We start from the raw sequence: 20,072 nt of genomic DNA, 5'->3' as shown, positions 1-20,072 counted from the left end.
GGATGGACAGCTGAGTCTGCCTTGCGGGGTTTCAATCTCATGAGCTTGAGAACACCACATCTGTCAGTGGTGAGCGTTCAGTTCTCAGAGCAGTCCTTTCTAATCGATATGGCCACTTCTATAATGTTAGTGCATTAGGAAGACAGGGTCCAGCACATAAAAGAGATTATTTATTTATTTGTCCCAGATGCTCCTCAAGCCGTCCGTTTGAGATTGAGCAGCCTCCTTTTGTATTATGCTGGTACCTCTTCCAAAATGACCATTACGTTTCAACATCGCTTACAGCTTACAGATGTCCTGCTAATGAAGCAGAACATGTATTAGCATCTTGTATGATCGACAGAGGATAACCATCCATCCTAAGGGCAAGACTGATCCTTCTGAACTATCAAATTCGATTAGTTACAGATGCTTTGCTGACAGGGTGAGGGTACATTTAATGGATCTGAACGACATTTTTCTTCTTAAAGTCACTTCTCCACAACAATTTTTTGGGGTTCAGAATGGTCGGGTTCACTCCAGTACCATATTCCTTTCCTGTGTACAAGGGAGGTCGGTACTGGCATGCAGGTAGGTTCTTGTGTCAAAGGACAGTACCACTGCCACATGGGGGTGTGGGATACTTGACGTTGTACTGAAATCAATGGTTGTCTTGCATTAGGCTGTCCACGGAGCATCCATCTTCTGGCTGCTCATTTGGCAATGGGCATACAGAGGCACTCTACAGGTTTCAAACGCCTTCACACAAATTAAGTCTTCACTAGAATGTAATTACAACATATTTGAGATCTGGAGGTTCCGTAAATGCCCATCTTTAAAGTTCACCTGAGCCCGTTGCTCTCATCTTTGCATTTTCTGAGACGAGTACTCTGCGAGATATGATGCTGCTGTGGTATATTTATTTCCACTTTTCCTAATACTCAAATGCTTTAGAACAGGTTAAAAAAGTCTCAGAGTATTATTTGTCTGGAAGCTTTGGATTGGTCCCAGAGCATTTGATCTCCGATTACGCTCTGGGTTTCACATTTTAAGGCTCTTATTACATACAAGGGGCATGATCAATGCTGATATGTATGGTAACTGCTTTCCTTCACCTAACAAAAGTATGTGCTTGCAGGGTTTTATCATATCTAGTAAATACCTGGTGCACTAAAACCTGAATCCTCCCCTCCCGATATTCACCGAGTCAAAAGGCCAAGTAAATAACAGGACATGCTAATTTTGGTAAGATAAGCACCAATATCTGCATGTTATTCCCCATTCTGGTGCTATTTATCACACCTGATTACCAACTAATTCCACTGTTTTGTTATTTATCAGGTGTGATAAATAGTGCACCAAAATCCACATCACCCTTAATAAGGGTCTCAGAATACACCTGCAAGTTGCGTAATTCAAAGCTGTTGGCTTTTGAAAAGGATTAGCAGGAGGTGCCACACATGATATGGAGACCTCATGGGGTGTGTACTGTGGGATGTAAAGTTTCTGGATGTGCGACAGACGCTCAAGGACGTCCCATGGGTGCACACTTTTTAAACTGTAAATGCACAGTCTTTGATTTCACCACAATGGTTTCCAAATAGGTAACATGAAGGCAATAATGGACTATGCTCTCCGATTTCCCCCGGTGAGGAAAGGACAAAGATTAGCCACTGGATGGCCACTTGATCAACTCCCCTATTGCTGCCATCACCAACCAGCCAGACAAAAAACTATAGGACGCTTCAATATCATTAAAGAAACTAAAGCTCATGGTATGATAATTCAAGGTAGTGACCATCTTAATGGCAGTGGATGGGGTTTTGTCGCACGAGTTGGCCTTGCTCATGTTTATGTATGTAAAGAAAGGTGTATTGCAATGAAAATGTGTATCATAATTAAAAATTCAGTTTCTCTGTTTCTCAGATATTACTACCTTGCTTTTAAGGCTCATGGGAGCCCCCCAGTTACCAAAGAGAACTGCATCGCTATTCTGAAGGCTGCGAAATTGGACAATTGGGTTCTTGGGAAAACAAAGGTAACTCAGATTCCCAGTTAAACTGGCATTCTTTCTGCAGTGTGTGCTTGGCTAAATTTTAAGCCCGAATAATAGTCCCATGATCTTGTTGAATATGTGTTTTACAAACATGGCTGCATATGTCGGTGTAAACATTAAAGTAGATTTATTAGGTCTTGCCTAGGCAGCGCTTGCGCTGTCTGTTCAAGACATGATGTAGTCAGAATATGGGCTATAAGCTTTGAGCTCTGTCCAGCGCTTCTGGTTTTTTGGTTGGCCTGCCTTTTGGAAATTCCTTTACTGTGGTTGGTCAATAGTGTCAATCTGTTCTGCCTTTGGGTGCTTGATTCCTTCCCACGGGACATCACTGATTGTTTCTTTTGTTTGGCCATCTCTGGCCATCTGTTGCCTCCTCGCTCATGTATGCACCCCCCTCCCTCCCATTATTGCTGCCATCCTTCCTGGTTTTCTTTGTAGTGCTTGTTTACTTCTGTAGCAATTGCAGCACGTCGCGCTTTAGTTTTAAACATCCTAAGCTAAAGCTTAGCGTGCCGCAATTGCTGCAAAAGCAAATAGATAATATGGCGACTGCACAACTTTGCTGTGCTTTAGCTTTAAACATCTAAAGTGCGCCGTGCCGCCATGCTACAAAAGTCAATCAATAGAAAAACAAAGGCGGGCGGACACAGCTTTTCTTTTCCATTTATTTACTTTTACAGCAATCGTAGTACGTCGCGCTCTACTCTTAAACTTATTCAGCTGAAACGCGGCATGCAGCGTGTGCTACGAAAGTAAATCAATAGAAAAAAATTAAGTGGAGGCACAACTTTTTTTTTCTATTTATTAACTTTTGTAACAATGGCGGCAGGCCGCGCTTTAGCTTTAAACATCTAAAGCTTGGTGTGTCATGCCACCATTGCTCCAGCGGATGCCACATTTCTTTTCCATTTCTTTACTTTGGTAGCAACCGTGGTATGCCGCGCTTTACTTTTTAACATGTTAAGCTAAAGCATGCGGTGCCGCGATTGCTACAAAAATAATTAAATAGAAAAAAAACAGCAGACGCACAACTTTTTGAAATATTTATTAACGTTTGTAGCTATGCTACTGTTAGGATATTTTGGGATGAAAAAATATGCTCATTTGCAAAGCCAATAGGTTTAAATTTAACTAATTGAAGACCAATTGCATTGCAAATTCTTGTTTTAAAAGGAACTTAAACCTTACCGCTGTAGGTGGAACCCTAATCCTGATAGCATAAACCATACTTCTTTCCCTTAAGTACGTGACACAAGTGACATTGAAGACAGCCTGAGATGTGCTTAAGACTCCATTCTGTGTCTTCATCCATTACACTGTGTGTGTGGCAATAATGTTTACTCTGTATCTCTTTAGACTTGATATACACAGCTTTTTGTGGTCGCAAAATAAAAGGCTTTGCAACTGTGAAAAAGTCAGGTCGTACTGTTATAATGGTGTATTGCGCATTCGGAAATGGCTTCTGACTCACACTGTCGCACACTGTTGATTGGATACAGATTCCCAAAAGTTGGTGGTATCCATCAGCAAAGTGAACACTGTCCCCGAAGGCCAGCTTCCACTTGGTGAATGTGGGTGCTTTCGTAAGGTTAGAAAGAGATCCTATGCTCCACCCAATGCCAGTCACAGAATATATATTTGATTTTTTCATTCCTTTAAGGGACAGAGGATGGAGTCAAAGAATGCGTGCACTTTGCAAATGTGAATGCAGGCATGGAGGACTGCTGACCCTCTCAGGCCGCCAGCCCTGCAGTTGCAGCACATTCAGTGGTATTTGGAAAACAAATCAGGATTTGGTGAATCCTGTCTTAATGACATGTTACGCTGCCATGAAGTAGAATATTAATTGCAGCACAATATGTCAGATAGCAAAGCACTGGGAGGACTAAAATTCCACCCGGTTTGTCACCCGACTTTTAGCCCCTAAGGCAACTGACTCATTCTTCCAACTAAACTGAGGAGCAATCTCAGTAAGTTCCCACGAGTATTCATAGGTAAGAAACCAATCTCTTCATTAATGTAGTTCTTTTCAGTGGAAAATAATGACTCTCCGCACTACATCTCTTTGGCTCACTAATGTAGGCACAAGCATTACATACATCCCTATGTCCGCTTGAGAAAGCCACTATCCGTTTTGGACGATTCAGAATGGATGAGATTGTCCCCTTGTTTTATCTGCCACACTGCTGAAGTTGTGCATGAATATCCTACAAGTGCATTATCGGCAAGCCCCCAAAAAGGATTCTGTTATTTCTTTTCAATCCGACTTAACAGATCCAAATAGAAGACCTGGCATCTGGCAATGCAGCACTCTCTCGAGGGGTTCCACATCTACACAATGTTTAATCGGAGAGATTTTGAAAAGTTTAAGTTTCAGGTGGTTTTTGAATCCCATTTAGTTTATTTCACCTGTCAGGTTTGAGTCCATGCAGTTTGCAATCTGTGGCCCATTGATGCATTTTATACTCACATGCACTACCAAGAGGGAGAATTCCACTGAGTGAGGCCTGTCCTCTGTAATGTTCTGCAGAACCTCCCGGAGTGAAGGGAGCTAACCATGTGTGCGAGGAGGGTTCCGCTTTGACCCTGCTTACACATGGTCTGATGGTTTGTTTTGGACCTGTTCTGCCTGGCAGTTGTGCATATTCACAGCAAGATACCAGTCTGGTTTAACTTTGGTGCTCTTGGTATGCACAAAGAGCGGTCACTTTTCTACAGAAAGCACCAAATGATAGCACGTGGGAATCCAAACCATCACATTAATTCCTCAAATGATTTAAGGTTTAATACTCCATATTTTGTCTAAGTATTCTGATTCCCAATGGAAAAGTTCTGTATCTTGCTGCAAACTGGACTTCTGCTACACAGACGCTACTAGTTCACTCATGACTGTTTATCTAGCACACATCATACCAGCAACGATAGCAGTCTTTATTTCCCAAGTCTTTTTGTACAATGTCAGTGTTAGGATTAGAAGCTGAGCATGCTACTTTCTAGGTGGGTGGCCAGCTCAATAAGTTGTCTCACCAGCTATGATATGCAGAGGTCACACAGTGTACACACCATATTCTAACCTCAAGAGAATCATACCACTGGATTGTCATTCAATGCAACAAGCATTGGTCTTCAACAACTTCAAGAAACTATCTCCTGACTTGGAGAGAGCTTTACCAACTCCATACCAATTACAGTTGTACACACCTTCCCTCTGCCTTTGGAGATATAATGGTTTCTCAGTGTAAACCTCATCTTAATGAGTGGATTATTATGATTGTAAGCATATAGACAGGACTGAATCAACCTGTCACTAGCAATAGAAGAAACGTCAGATGAGATGGTATTCTTTCAAACTATGGTGTCTTAAGTAAAAAATACACTCACTTAGAGCCCTTTCTGATATTACTGAGTGATCATGACATCAGCCCCACAGATGTAGTAAAGCTCCATGGCGACTGTTTCACCATTCTTAGGAACACATGTTTAACCAAAACAATAGGAAACACCAACTATACACATACCAACTATCTCTCTTGGTATAATAAAGAGTGTAGGGACGCAAAAACGTCTCTCGTTAAATCCATTAAAAATTGCCAACAATCATTAATCCAGGAAGCACGGGCCAGGTATGAAGTAACCCTAAAAAAAAGCAAGAGAACCTGGTTTCCCTTAATTTGGGAGGATACCCTAGTAGCCATTCGAACTAAAAATCAAGCCACCTTCTGGCATATATTTAACCATTGAAGTAAATCCAGTATAATGAGACCTGAAACTAATATCCTACTCACGGACTGGGCGGCCCACTTGCAGTCACTCTATAGTAAGGGTTAAATGTATTTATACAGAGCAGGACTTGTCTGCCCAGGGCTGCTGTCCGTAGACCAATCCAGCATGGGCCGAGATTCATCTTGTCCTTGGCAAGAGCCCGCAAATGATATTTTGGTATTTAACCTGGGAGAAACACAACAGGTTCTCCTCGAACTGAAAGCTGGAAAGGCCTCCTGGACCAGACAAAATTCCCAGGTATCTGTTTAAATCTGTACCTGAAATCTGGGCACCAAACTTAAACCACATCTGCAATTCTATTGCTGCAGGTACACCTATCCCAGATTCCTGGAAGGGAGCAATCATAATCCCCATATACAAGAAAGGCGTGAGATTGGTCCTGGCAAACTACCGGCCGATAAACCTGATAGATATAGCCCAGAAGATGTTTTGCAAATAAGTTCTGAGCCACCTGAACACATGGTTGGGGGACAATAATATTTTGTCCCCTTTTCAGGCAGGTTTCTGCCCAAAAATAAGCACCATAGATCAGGTTTGTAGGTTCTTGATGCTGAGGGTGAAAACTGTAGATGTGAATAGAGGGAGCCTTTATGTAGCCTTTGTGGACCTCAAGGCCACCTTCGATATGGTCCCTAGAGATAAACTTTGGGCGCCTTGGAGGCTATGAGCATCCCCCGCGCTACTGGATATTATCATGAGATTACACACTGGAATTTATGCCCAAGTACGATGGGACCCAGAGGGTAAACCAACTAACCGTATCCCAGTAGACAAGGGTGTAAGGAAAGGATGCGTCCTTGCTCGAACACTCTTTCTAATTTTTATCAATAGGTTTGTCAAATGTCTAATGGAGTACGTAAACGGCTCCCCGGTCCTGGGTGGTGTTAAGATCCCGGCATTGTTATTTTCTGACGACACCCTCTTGGTGTCAAAAACCCCTAAAGGTTTGGAACTACTGCTAGAAAGATTCAACTTGTTTTGCACCACCAACGGGCTACCCATAAATGCTGATAAAACTAAATGTAGGGCTATTCATCCCCACAAACAATTCCGAGGAACAATTAGATTAGGAGGAGTTAATCTGGAGAGAGTCTTAGACTTCGACTACCTGGGCATACGCTTGTCCAGCACCCGCTCATGGAACAGCCAGGTTGTTAAAAGTGGGTTACTTCTTAACCATAGGGCTGCTGCCACAGTAAATTTTGCTAAGAATACATCCTTCCACCTAATGTCCTCGCTACTGGAAATCTGGAGCGCCCAAGCCGTGGCTGCGGCTATCTATGGCTCTTAATATGGGGCCATAGTAATGTCAATTCACTGGGTATTGCTGAAAACAAGTTTTTGAGAACAGCACTTAGACTCCCCCAAGGTACACCCCAGGCTTTTTTAGAGTGGACCTAAATGTTTGCCTAATTGATGCCATTGCAAGACTAAAACCAACCTTATACTGGCTGAGATTATGGTTAGTTCCCGAGCTGGAATGCTTCAGGAAAGGATTGAAGGACATCCTTCTAACCCCTAGGTGTGTCAATACCTTGCAGTGGCTAAGCTATATCAAGCAATCCTTTTCTGCATTGATGGGCTCTGATCTCTGGCAACATCCAGAGGGCATCTTTGCTTCCTCTGTAAAGGGGATCAAATATGCTTTCTGGACTAATGAATGGAGGAAGGTACTAGAAACCACTAGCAGTGGTAATTGAGCTGACGTTTCATTCTATCACAAATGTGAACCAAGGTTTGAAACTTTCTTGGATGAATTTGACCCGCCATTTACTAGATCCTTCTATATAAAATTTAGGTTGGATACTAAATCCTAGAGGGTTGTGCAGTCTGCTCGGCCTATGGAGCAGCACAGGAGACAGATGCCCACTTGCTCTGTTTTTGTCCAGCATATACCAGACAACGAAGACGCTGGATTGTCCCCTTATGCAGACACCTTGAAATACGGCTTCACAAGCAAACTTTGCATATTTGTAGGTCAGACCCTGGGTCTTTTGTGTTTTTTTCAATAGGCAAATTCTTAGAAGCAGTCTGGCCTGTTCATACTAGGATACTCATGCAATCTTTAGAATCAAAACATTAAGTATATAAATCGACTGTAATTTCAATAGCTACAATTGCAAACTTCTGTCCAGCTAACTATCAAACATAACCTGCCAAGAAACCATGTATTTTTAGAAAAATATTGATTTTATGCATAGATTGTATTCAATTAAAAAAATGAACACTGTGTCTCCCTCTCTTGTGAATTTTAGCTTTTAGCTTGTATTCATTTGTTTAATATTCAATGTGTTTCTTATTTCATGCTGCTTTTATGGCCATTGACCGAAAAAAAAGTATTTAAACAAATCAGCCTCACTGGCTTTCATTGATAACATTAAGGCCCAGAATTACTGAAATTTTGTGTCAGGTTTGTGTCAATTTTGTGGCACAGCTCAAACTCCATTTTGGCATTTACTAAGCCACTTAAGTTGATTTGCTTGGCTTTGCATGGTTTAGTAAATACAAAGTCCTGCAAGGCAGCGCATAGCACTGCCTTTTGTTAGTTTTCATCGGGTAGGCGTTACATGGGTGGAGAATAGTTCACTTACCCGACTGAGGCATAATGAGGAGACATATCTTTATTTCTCCTCCTTACTTCCTCTTTCCATGTGGGCTGCATTCTGCAGCAGATAAAAAGAGGAATATAACTCTTAGGATTGTTTTTGTGCAGAAAGGTATCCCTTTCTACACAAAAATAACCCTACCTGTAATGCAGGCCCCCTTGCAGTATGGTGCAAGGGTACCTGCGTTGGCGTGGGCAGCATACAGTGCACCAGCTCTAGGAGAGAGCAGAAATGTGCCATATCTTACACGATATGGCACATTTTTGCTCTTTCCCTTTCAAGCAATGCAGCCAGTTGCCTTGCTGTGTTGCGTAAAATATTAGTAAATCTGCCCCATAGTAAATTGTCAAATGTGACTCTGCTGTTGCTTACTGAACTATTTTCGAAATTCAAAACAGTAAGTCAGGTCCTTTCGCAGAAGTTTCTAACAACCTATACCCTAGTTATGAATGAGGGCTTGAACTGGTTTTACTCATTCCTGAATGATGTTATGTTGAATGTCTTAATGCACACACAATGATTGACTATGTCAGCTGCAGAATTTCCTGGGCCACAGCAAATGCTGCCTTCTTTAGTTTATCTAAGTCTCTGGTAAATGTTGTCTAAGTCCCCAGTCTAAGGCCTTAAATACAAGAACCACAAAATCGGCATGATATTTAATGCACCTGTTAAATACTGATCTCCTAGTGTTCAAAACCTAACAGTTGCAAAACAAAAAGTAGCATATGCTATGAGTTTTCCACTGTGAAACGGAGAATAACATACAGATTTGAATTTTTAAACACTAAAATTTGCATCTCTTGGTAGCTACCAGGCCTGTTCAACTTTATCTATTGGTATGTCTGACCTGCCGATGTTTACGTGGATTAAAATTAGAGGGGTTTGAAAGACTCCGACCCACCCGTAAAGGTGACACCCTTACAAATTGTTGCAATTTACAGGGGCTCTCATAACGAGGGGAAAATCTCAGATTACGTTTCTCTTGCCTATCAAAAGCTCCATACTCTTTTGTGAAATAAACCTTATTTGAGTCGGATAAGTGTTATGAGTTTTCAAGAATAGACAGTGGTTTTATCGGTCTAACATAGTTTATGTGTCAAGGAATTACAGAACATAGGTCAGGAATGATTACTAACAGGGCCGGACTGGGAACCAAAACCGGCCCTGGCGAAGTGCTCGGCCGGCATGATATTCGGCCCTGTAACAACAAGCATTTGCAATGCAATAGGTCTCGCATTTACGCGAGTTTGAGCTATTGACATTGCAAATGACTGCCTTTTATTTAAGTTTTAAAAACAGATAAATGCATTGTCATTTGCAATGTCAATAGCTCAAACTCGCGTAAATGCGAGACCTATTGCATTGCAAATGCTTGTTATCCTTTATTATCACAAGGCAGGTGATGTTTTAACACCCCTTTAGCCCCCTTTCTTGCCCTCTCTTCACCCTCTGACTCCTGCTGACACACATCAACATACCCATCATTTGCTATTGGTGATTTAGGTGAGCTGGGGGAGGTGCGGGGCTATTTGTGTTCAGGGGCCAGTCACTGCTCATCCAGGTACTGACCAGTGAACAGAAAAGTGACCCCCTGCTGCCTCATTTAATTCACTACCATCAGCAAGGGTGCCAAAATGTCCTCCCCCCGGGCCCAGGGCACTATTTTAGCAAAGACCATCTCTGAGTCCAAGCTACTTGTTACTGCTCTGTGGAAGGGAGACACACACAGGCACAACCAGGGGGCGCCGGCGCGCTTTTTTCTTGCTTCTGTCTGCCACAGAGGACAACAGGGTTATGTTTTCCAGAGATGCAATTGCCGGGTCGGCCAGGAAATGGAGTCCTGGCTGCCTCTGGTATACAATGTCAACTCCAGACCATCACAGAATCACATAAAACATAAAAAACCACGCATGTGCTATTAGATAGAACATCTTGTAGTTAGGCGAGGGGCGTATCTTCCATTGGTGCAGCAGGTGCAGTGGCACCGGTGTCCAGAGTCTAGAGGGGCCCACTGAGCCCAGATTATTGCTGAATTTAATAGTTCAAACATGGGCCATTTCCTTCCTTGCGCTAGGGCACGCGACAAACTGACGATGCCTCTGAGTAACGCAACAAAATAGTAGAGAGAAACAAAGTGGAAGGATTGTAGAATGGTGAATACAACCTACAGACTATGGGAAAAAGAAGCCCCGACCAGAAACGGTGGGGGAAGGGGGTGCAATTACGAACCATGACCAGGGTGTGGAGACACAGTGTTCAGGGGCATAAGGTAGCCTTCTATAGAGCTTGAAAGTCACCGACCTCGAATCTCACCCCTCCCCCCTTCCCCGGGGCGTCCCGCCTGGCCAAGGCATTCCTAGATCTGTTGAGCGAAATGCTTTCATCACTTTGCCACACTGCCCATTAGGCGAGCAACCCTTAAAATGTTTGCGTGACTTCACTGAAAGTGGACACATGGTGACCTATCGCGAGAAAGATGGCGAGAGTGTGATCGATCGACAGTTATTGAGTGGCAGAGGGGAGGGAGTTAACTGGAGAGGACTGACCTATATGAAGAGAGGGGAGCTGGGAGAGAGCGATACACTAGCAGGCGCGATTAGGGTGGTTTAATTGTGCGGGAAGGAATAGAGGGCGTGTAGATAGAAACATATGAAGAGGAGTTCTTGCACTAGAGAGAAACGGAGAGTGAGGGGGAAAGAAAGCGAGAAACACGCAGATAGAGTGAAAAGAGGTGCAACGGGTGGTTATAGAGAGCCAAAGAAAAAGAGAGAAAGGCTAATGAGAGGAAATACAGACGACAGAGAAATGAGACAGGGTGCCTAAGAAAGAGTGGAACAGACTATATAAAAAGAAGAAATAGAAATATCGAGAAGAGGTAACGGAGAGAGTTAAATAATAAAGAAAGAGTTGTAGGAAGCACAAAGAGGTAGAGAGAGGGGTGACTAAGGTAGAATGGGAAATGTCAGTTCTTGTTATGAATATGAGTGTACTGGTTGCAGGCTGTGCAAACACACTTTTAATATGTCGAGTGTTTATAACCACACCGGATACCAAACTCCTCACATGCTGGGGTGTTGTCGAAAAGAAAGGCCTCTGCATTATGATCATCCTTTAATGAGATTGAACGTCATCAGGAGGGGCGTGGTTGTAAAGTAGTGAAACGGCACAGGCGCCAAGGAGTATGAGGAGGCCACTGCACCCCAGTTATAACAGTTTTTACTACTAAACTAGGTAATGGGGCCCCATTTCCCTTGCTTGCATAAAGGCCCAACAACAGTAGATCAGACAGACATACATAATTACTCAAGGAAACTTGCAGCGTGCTTATTGTAACAAGTCAAGAGTTAACAAATAAAAAATAAAAGTCTGGAAAAAGACCGTTGGCCTCTGACCGAACTGTGAGCGATTCCAGCATACACCGACACTGTGACTAATCGACACCCTGTTGGCCGGGATTAAGCCCACCACAGGGGCGGTGCAAATCCGAATAAATAAACGCTTTCGTGAAAACAATGAACAAAAGAAAAGCACGCCACGCTCAACATAAATGTCCATTTAAAACAAGACAAGCCCGGCGGAGCGTGGCGCGCGCTTGGCGGGGGCGCGCATTCCAGGCGTAGGAGCGGACCCTTTGAAGTACGATGCCAAACGGATTGCATTGCGGCACGATGCACGTGATTGTGCGCATGCTCGCCATGCAATCCACTTTTGGGAGCACTTTTGGGAGCCCCTTACTAGAGTCTCGCATTGCCATTGCTACGCAATAGCTAGGCGAGACCTAAAAACGGCCCCCAGGGGCCCAAAACCGGCCCCCACCCTGCGGCGCCCGCAGGGGGATTGCCCGGTGCCCGCTACGGCCAGTCCGGCCCTGACTCCTAACTGTATCGTGATGTTTTAAGCAGGGTGAGCTGGGGAATAATCGGTGCTGGCTAAGAACGAAGAAATATCTTTATTTCAAGTCTAGGGAGCGGAGTGGGACTGGTTTGGATTCAGGAAAGTGCAGTCCAAGATCTGGGGCATACCAGGAGAACACCTGACTTTTCCTTTAGTGCCTTCTGGACTTGTAGCCAGGTTGAGAGAATGTCCTTCATCCTCCCCTTTGGCTTACATCCATAGAGGAAGGACAAGAAATTAACAGATGTTGATGCCCTGAACACATACCATTCATGCAGTAATTCAAAGTGTATGTAATATTGATTGACGGTCTATACTAATGCAAGCTCTTCCTGTATTTCAGGTGTTTCTGAAGTATTACCATGTGGAGCAGTTGAACCTGCTATTGCGAGAAGTGATAGGCAGAGTTGTAGTGATGCAGGCCTACACCAAAGGTTGGCTTGGAGCAAAACGGTACAAAAGAGCGAGGGAGAAAAGAGGTCATAGTGCAATTCTTATACAGTCCGGTAAGTATTGCCATTATTCTGCAATTTTTTCTTCACCCCTTGGTTATATAATGCTATTAAGTGTTACACCTGAGTACTGTGAGTCATTTAAATGAACAGTAAGTTAAACTGGCCACAATTACTTGAAATGCCACTATCCCCACCACGTGCGACCTCGCAAGATAATGTTCCAAGAATCATCTCGATATCAAGTCTGGAAATCCCTCATTGTCTGCATCTCTTTTCTAACAAACATTAGAGATACCTTGGCCAAGGGTCACCTCTCGCCGTTACTCAGGTACGTTTTGTGGATGCATTGGCATGAGTGCTCCTCGTAAAGTAACAAAGAATCATGTGCCTCTTTTCCACGTGTAAAGTACCAGAGAATCGCAAGTAGGGTGAAAGATGGTGGAAAAATGTGACACTGACAAATATAGATTGTCTGGATGATTCTGGGATTGTGTATGTATATAGATTGATTACTCTGAATGCTCTGGCCCAAATGAACATCAGTAATTTACCTTTAGAATTGACTGATATCATGAGTCTGTACTTTTTGCCTCTCGTAATACTTAAAGGATGACTGTTAGTGTAATAGTGGTATATCCCCCAACCTGGCTTCCCTCCACCCAACCTTGGGCCCCTGCTCTCAATTATTTGTAGCAAATTAAGCATGGGTTACAGAGATCCTATTGTTACCACCATTAACACCTGATGACTATCTCTTGAGAAGAGCTTGTACTACCAGTGATGACCAATATGCATGATGCATTACATGTAAGCACACTGAAGTCAAGGGGGTTGGAGCCCGGGACAAATGCCACTCGAAAATGGGGCGACCAGGATTGGTAGCCCCAGGGCAACCTACGGCCCCCTCAATCCGGGGGCGAGCTGTTGAGCGGCGAGGGGGGATAAAAAGGGGCACAAGGCCTAATACCTGCACACTCCACCCTCGCAGAAGGCAGAAGTGAAAGACGTGGATCCTGAACGCCGACACAAGTGGATACGCTGGACGCAGACTCCAGTCGATTGCTGCAGTATCGACAAGATCAAGGCGAATCGGATATCCCGCCGCCACCCCTGTGTCTTGGAGCTGGGATCAAGGGGCACCTTCGACCTGCAGGGTGTCTACAGGAGCGGCATGGAAGCAGCTAGAACCGGTTGGAGGCAGAGGCCGGTGTCCAGCGCTTGTCCCCCCAGGAGCCGGCAAGCTTACGGGCTCCTCCAGCATGAGCGTTGAATCCTGGTGCAACCAGGCTCCCGCTGCCACTACACAGGGACCTTGCGGAGGGCGGAGGCTGCACCCGGAAGTGCGAGGCGGAGCTAAGGACGTGCGGCCTTAACGGTACAGGAGCCCCGGAGGTTGCTTCAGGGACTGGGACATGAGGAAAAAGACAGCGCCTTTCACCCGATGCGAAGGTGAAGGCCAGCGGTCGTGTGAGTGCAACCCGACCCTCTGAGGACTCATTAGGTTTACCGAAGGGTGAGGAAGAGCCATCCTGGCCCGGTAAACACGGGGGAGGGGCACATCTAGCACAAGCAAAGGAAAACAGAGGCACATCACCCGATCGTTACTGCCAGGACATTTTAGGGGGCAAGCAGGTGATCAGGGATTCTTGGGGCTTGAAATATCTGCAGTCCCCCCTTTGGTTTTGGTTTGCCAGCATACATTTTGTCAGCAATTCTGTGAGGGCTTCGGGACCATCAAAAGGACAGAGCATACAAGGATTTTTTGCACCTTCCGCCAGGAGTAAGGCGACAGAAGTTCAAGGCATAACAGGATGGCCAACAGGCGTGGGGCAGCCGGGAAGGAGACAAGGCTCCTGGCACACTTCAGAGAGGCACAGGAGCTTACAGAGGTCCCCCAAAAAGGGCATAAAAGGCAAAGAGGAGATGCAGGGCCAGACTTGGATGACGATCTGCAGGCGATGTTGGACAAAGCCAGGGCATTGGTAGCCCTGAAAGGGAAAACCTGGATTGACCAGCAAATCAACGAGGGAGCCCACGGGAAGGGGAAAAAGCAATGGCGGGCATCCCCTCCGGCACCACCCCCCAAAAAACCCGTAGGCAGAGGGCATGCAGCCAGGACAACGGCCCCCAGAAAGGTCACCAAAGCAGGGGCAAAGACTCCTGTTGCCAAGAAAGCAGAGCGAGGCGGGGGCAAGAACACACCAGCCAAGAACATGAGGACGGCAACCCCTGAGATGGTGTCCAGCTCAGACACCGATGGGAGCAGTGATGATGAGGGGTCTGTAGCCCCCCTGAATCATACAGTGGGCGAACCAATGTGGCTGACAAGGCCAATGGTAAGCAACGCACGCAGAGCATCAAGGGAGGGCCCGAGAGGGTGCAGCGCGATGGTCCAGCAGGAGGGAGGCCAGGGCAAATCGTAAACCTGGGTATGCAACTGGAAGTAAGCAATTTAGCGATGCAAGGGCCCTGGCCTATACATCCTCCCTGGCAGGCAGGGCAAGGGAGGGACCAATAAGGTTTCCAAGGGGAGTCATGGGGACAGGGAGCAGCTCACCCAGTGGCTTGGATGCCCTGGTGGCAATGGCCTGGGGCAGGATCCCCCTTTGGAGTGGGCCCCCCATGGAACGCAGAAGGGCGTGGAGGAAGCGAAGAGCCAGAACACAGATTGGAACGAGGTAGGGGCACAAAGGGGGCAACAGGCAAAAGAAAGGAGAACCCCCACCAGGCAAAGCAAAGTGATAAAGAAAGACCTGAGGAAATCGCACAGGAGGGAACAGCCGCCCGAGGTTAGTAATATGGGAAAAAATGGAGCGGGAGAGGGCCTGGACCCCAAGGGGAAGCTGGTCAGTGAACACCTACGCCCTTCCCCAGGAGATCCCCACACAACCACAAAACTATTAGGGTTTGCCAATCTCATCCCACTGAAAGTAAAGGAAAGAATATGGAGGAAAGAATTTATAGACATTTTTTCCCTGCTAGAAGTGCGTCAGGCAAGCTTGGATTTGACAACACAAGACAAGAAAGACGATGACAGGAGGGAAAGACGAAAACCCAGGGTAGAGCGATTACTGGAGAATTGACTGAAAGCGTTCAGGACACTGGCATGCGTTTTCATCGAGAAATTCCCCCAGAGCGCGGTGGCACTTATTTTATATGAGCAAAAAGTCCATGATGCACAGCAACAGTATCAATAAATGTGTTAACATGGATGTTATAAATGACCATGAAAAATTGCAAAAATGGATAACCATGTTATGCTTAAATAAACTGCGACCTTTTAAGGCACCAAAGCAAGTTGTCAGTGGTGTGATTTAAAGGGTAAGATGGATGCAGTTGAAGTGGGGGGGGGGGGCGACTCGCTTCTTGGGAGGGTTGTGTTTATTTTGTTTAGTGACACTGTGCTTGATTGACATTTTTTACATCTCGATAAGTACAATCCTTTGACTTGAACTGAACAACCTGATTATTGCAAAATGAATATGTGAAGTAGAAGATATCATCTCTACCACAGTGTAATTTCTTAGAGCCATAAACAAATGTTTAGCTCTTAATTTAGCCGAGACCTTCTGATTTTACAAAACAAATATACATGTAATATACTAACTTTTAGCCAGCCCTCTTCATTCATTGCTCTGAAGTAATGTCATTTGCCCACAACAATATACAGCATGGGGCTGTTTGTTAGCCCACTTCAACACTTGGTTCCTTTATGTGTGAGTCATGGCATTCTGCTCAAGCACATGGTTGTCATCCACATATAAAGTAGTCCCTTTCACTGTCACTGGACTGGTGAGCCAATGAGCATTAAACATTTTTTTTATCTGTTTTGTTTTGTTTCCAATGTTTTTGTAAAAAAGGTTTACTAAAAATACAAAAAATGTCGAAGTCAAAAGTCTGAAAGCGAACACCAGATCTAATGGCTTTGCTAGTTCTTCATGTGCTATTCATTTGATAAATGTCGAGGTCATCTATATTTTTCTGAGATAATTAGTATTAAAAGAATGGTATTAACAATTGTATCCTGTTTCCAGGGACTCTGTGCGCTGTGGAAACTTGTATGTGTCTACATAGAATATTTCTGCGTACAAGCTCACATACTCTGGTAAATCAAATTCTTATCTTTTTTATACTTTCAGACTACATCACCCCCTAGTAAATGACAGATATTGACAAACCTTTGTGAGCTGCTGAACTCTAACTCTGCTCTGAGGCTTGTTTTTCTGAAAAAGAATTAGATAATTATAATTAAATGAACGCCCTGAGGAGGAGAGTTACCATCAATATTATCTCAGGTGATTACTGATTTGAGGGTAGAGTTTTCAGTCTCTAGAATGCAGAATGCAATTCTTGTTTTCTGTGCTTTTTGTGGCAAATAAAACAAATAAGCATTATTTTACACAAAACCTATTTTTTACCTAGGTGTGCAGGTGTGCTACAACAACCTCACAGCCTCACAGTACTTGAGAGCTGTGGTACTGGTTTACAGTTTGCATGTAAAACAATAATTTAGGCCGCTCACTCTGAAAATGGTTCCAGCAGTGGGTAGATAACTTCTCTGGCCTTTATAAAATTGGTAGCGACCCACACTCCTGCACTAATTTTCAATATGGGGCATCAACTTTGGCACCCCCGACATTAGACGAGGTGGAAAGGGTTTTATCTCAGACTGTGAAGAACAAGGCTTCGGGCCCTGATGGCATCCCCGCGGACTTGCTTTTAGCTACTATTCCTCTGTGGCTCCCGCTGCTAATATCTTTAAATACTATGTGGCCCGGGGCCCCTCTGAATCATGGGGATTGGTGACAATAGTTCCCATTTTTAAAAAGTGGAGACAGGTCGAACCCCAAATGTTACCGGCCCATATACCTAATTGACTGCTCCTGCAAGATTATGGGCCCAGTAATATTGGAGAGGCTGGAGGCTTGGGTAACAGAAAATGGGAGCTTTTCAGACCTTCAATATGGTTTCAGGAGAGGCCTGGGCACGGTTGAACAGTGCCTCAACCTGTACCTGGTCATAGGTAAATACACCCTAGCCAAGCCTGAATCTCTCTGCCTTGGGTTCATGGACTTGACGTCTGCCTTTGACTGGGTGCAGAGAGGAAGGCTCTGGGAGAAGATGTTGACCATGGGCATTGAACCGCCCATTGTGCATTTTTTAGCAGCAATGCATCAGGAAGTGATGGCGAAGTTCAATATGGAGCAGGTGGCGAACTTACTGCTCCTATAAAGATGGATCGCGGGGTCCGTCAGGGCTGCGTCCTTGCCCCTTTTTTATTCTGTTTATACATAAATGACCTACAAAGCCAAATTAAAAATGGGAATGTGGATGCCCCTCGGGTAGGTTGTAGGTCCCTGCCAGCATTGCTATACGCGGACGGCTGTGTATTTATGTCCAGAACCGGGGTGAGGCTACAGAGGCTTTTAACTAGTTTTAACAACTTCCTGAATGATCTTGGTTTAAAAACTAATGTAGCGAAATCTCACATTATGGTGCTAGGTAAACCCCCCAAGGTTTTAAAGACATGCTTCATAAATAATGTAAAATTGTCTTATGTGCCGCCCTTTTCCTATTTAGCGATTCTCTTCGACCAGAAAAGTTCCTGGTGTCACTTAGTCGGGGCAAAGACCAGGGGTTTCAACCAAAACGTGGAAGCTAACTTCTGATTTATCAAAAAATTAGGCTCTCGCCCATTAAAGCCATCATTGATATCTAAAAAACCCACCCATGTGCTGTTACTCTGTATGGTGCTGGAGTTTGGGGCTTTTGTAATATCAAGGTCCTACTGAGAGCTGAGAATACGTTCATGACACAATTGCTGACAGTCCCTAAGAGCACCGCCGCGACCATCTGTCACAGTGAACTTGGCGTGACCCTGTTGTCTTTTTGTACACAAGTAGCTCCTTTATTGCTATGGCACAACATTTGGGCAAAAGAAGAAGCAGTTTTGAATCGTGCTGTCATTTTAGATTGTTTAAAATTGGATTGTGTTAAAGAAAATCCCTTGGATTACTTATATTAATGACCAGCTGGAGAAATTGGGATTGTTAGATTACCTCGACAGCCCCGGAAATATAGCCAAAATATGGAGAGCAAGGCTGAAAAGAGAATTTTTAACTCATTCCTATCTGGTTAGAAATAACCTGGAGAGGGCAAAAAAAAGGGTCGTTGACCACTCATTGTTAGTTTGCTCTCTAGGTACTGAGCCCTACCTCACTTTTTATTTCAGCCACGCTAAAATGTTTTATTTGGTAAGGTTCAGGATTGGCACTTCCCACTTACTGGTCTCATACCCACGTGATGCGCATTGCGATGCCAATTTGGATTTGTGTCCATGTGATTAAAAGTCAGTCAGGAGCACTTTGCAATTTATGTTTTTGTGTAAACTTTATATTAAACAAAGTAGTGCCTTTTTAAAACCACTTTTACGATTTTTAAACAAATCGGAAAGTGTCCGGCTGCGCTACATCATCTCCTGCTTTTAAAAGATGAATTCATTTGTCTAATGGTTTGTAAGTATATTTCCTCGGCTGTTCGGCACCAGAGTATTGTTGGAAAATGATTTCTTCGTATGTTTATTACATTACCACGATTAGGACTTAAGATTCCCTTATGTGGAATTAAACCATTACAATGATTAATCCTGGAAACTGAAATTGACACTTACAAGGACTCTGTATGTAGATGTCATCTTTGCGTTTGGTATTACCCTGATTGACATGCTGCTATGTCTAGGCATCATGGCTCCTTGTTTGCCCTAAGAGATTAACATCCGGATATCTGTAATTGTCATCGTCATGGAATTATCGTTTAATGTCTGTATTTTATCAATCTTATTGCGGTATTCCCTTTATGAAATGTTTTTATGATGCATTCTTTTATGGCTGGCATACAGCCGAATAAAGATTTTTACTGACTGACTGACTGGTTCCAGCAGCACTTGATGGTTCCACCAGTTTTCATAGTTTGATGTCATCATGACAGCTAGATAGGCCACAGCATTTAACAGTGGGGTGATGCAACGAAAGAGTGATAAATATGATACTATCTTAGAGTAAAATAGTATTAAAAACGTCTCTGAAATTACAGTTGGGCACCGAAGGATATCTCAGTGCCTCAAACACGGAATGCAGGAATTAATTTTTGCCAGCAATTTATTTTCCACTCGCAATTCACATTCTGGAATTAGAACACTGTAGAAAGGGAGCTGCGTTCCACCAGTTCCCAATAATGTAAGCCCCTTCAACTCCTACAGTGGTGGGAACACCCCCCGGGGTTCCCTTCCAGCCCATTGAG

General features: G+C 44.3%; 1 protein-coding gene across 4 annotated transcripts in view; it reads left to right on the top strand.

Moving 5' to 3' along the window:
• MYO3B (myosin IIIB) overlaps positions 1-20,072 on the top strand; it is a 2,253,613-nt gene that overhangs the window by 1,756,743 nt on the left and 476,798 nt on the right. For all 4 annotated transcript variants that reach the window (XM_085645333.1, XM_085645331.1, XM_085645332.1 and 1 more), the window contains 2 exons: positions 1,906-2,017; positions 12,662-12,824. In XM_085645333.1, the coding sequence (XP_085501459.1) occupies positions 1,906-2,017; positions 12,662-12,824 (275 nt within the window). The remainder of the gene's footprint in view (positions 1-1,905; positions 2,018-12,661; positions 12,825-20,072) is intronic.

The sequence above is a fragment of the Triturus cristatus genome, chromosome 3_1 (assembly GCF_964204655.1).
Source record: "Triturus cristatus chromosome 3_1, aTriCri1.1, whole genome shotgun sequence".
NCBI classification, from domain to species: Eukaryota; Metazoa; Chordata; class Amphibia; order Caudata; family Salamandridae; genus Triturus; species Triturus cristatus.
This window is presented reverse-complemented; position numbering and strand designations above follow the sequence as displayed.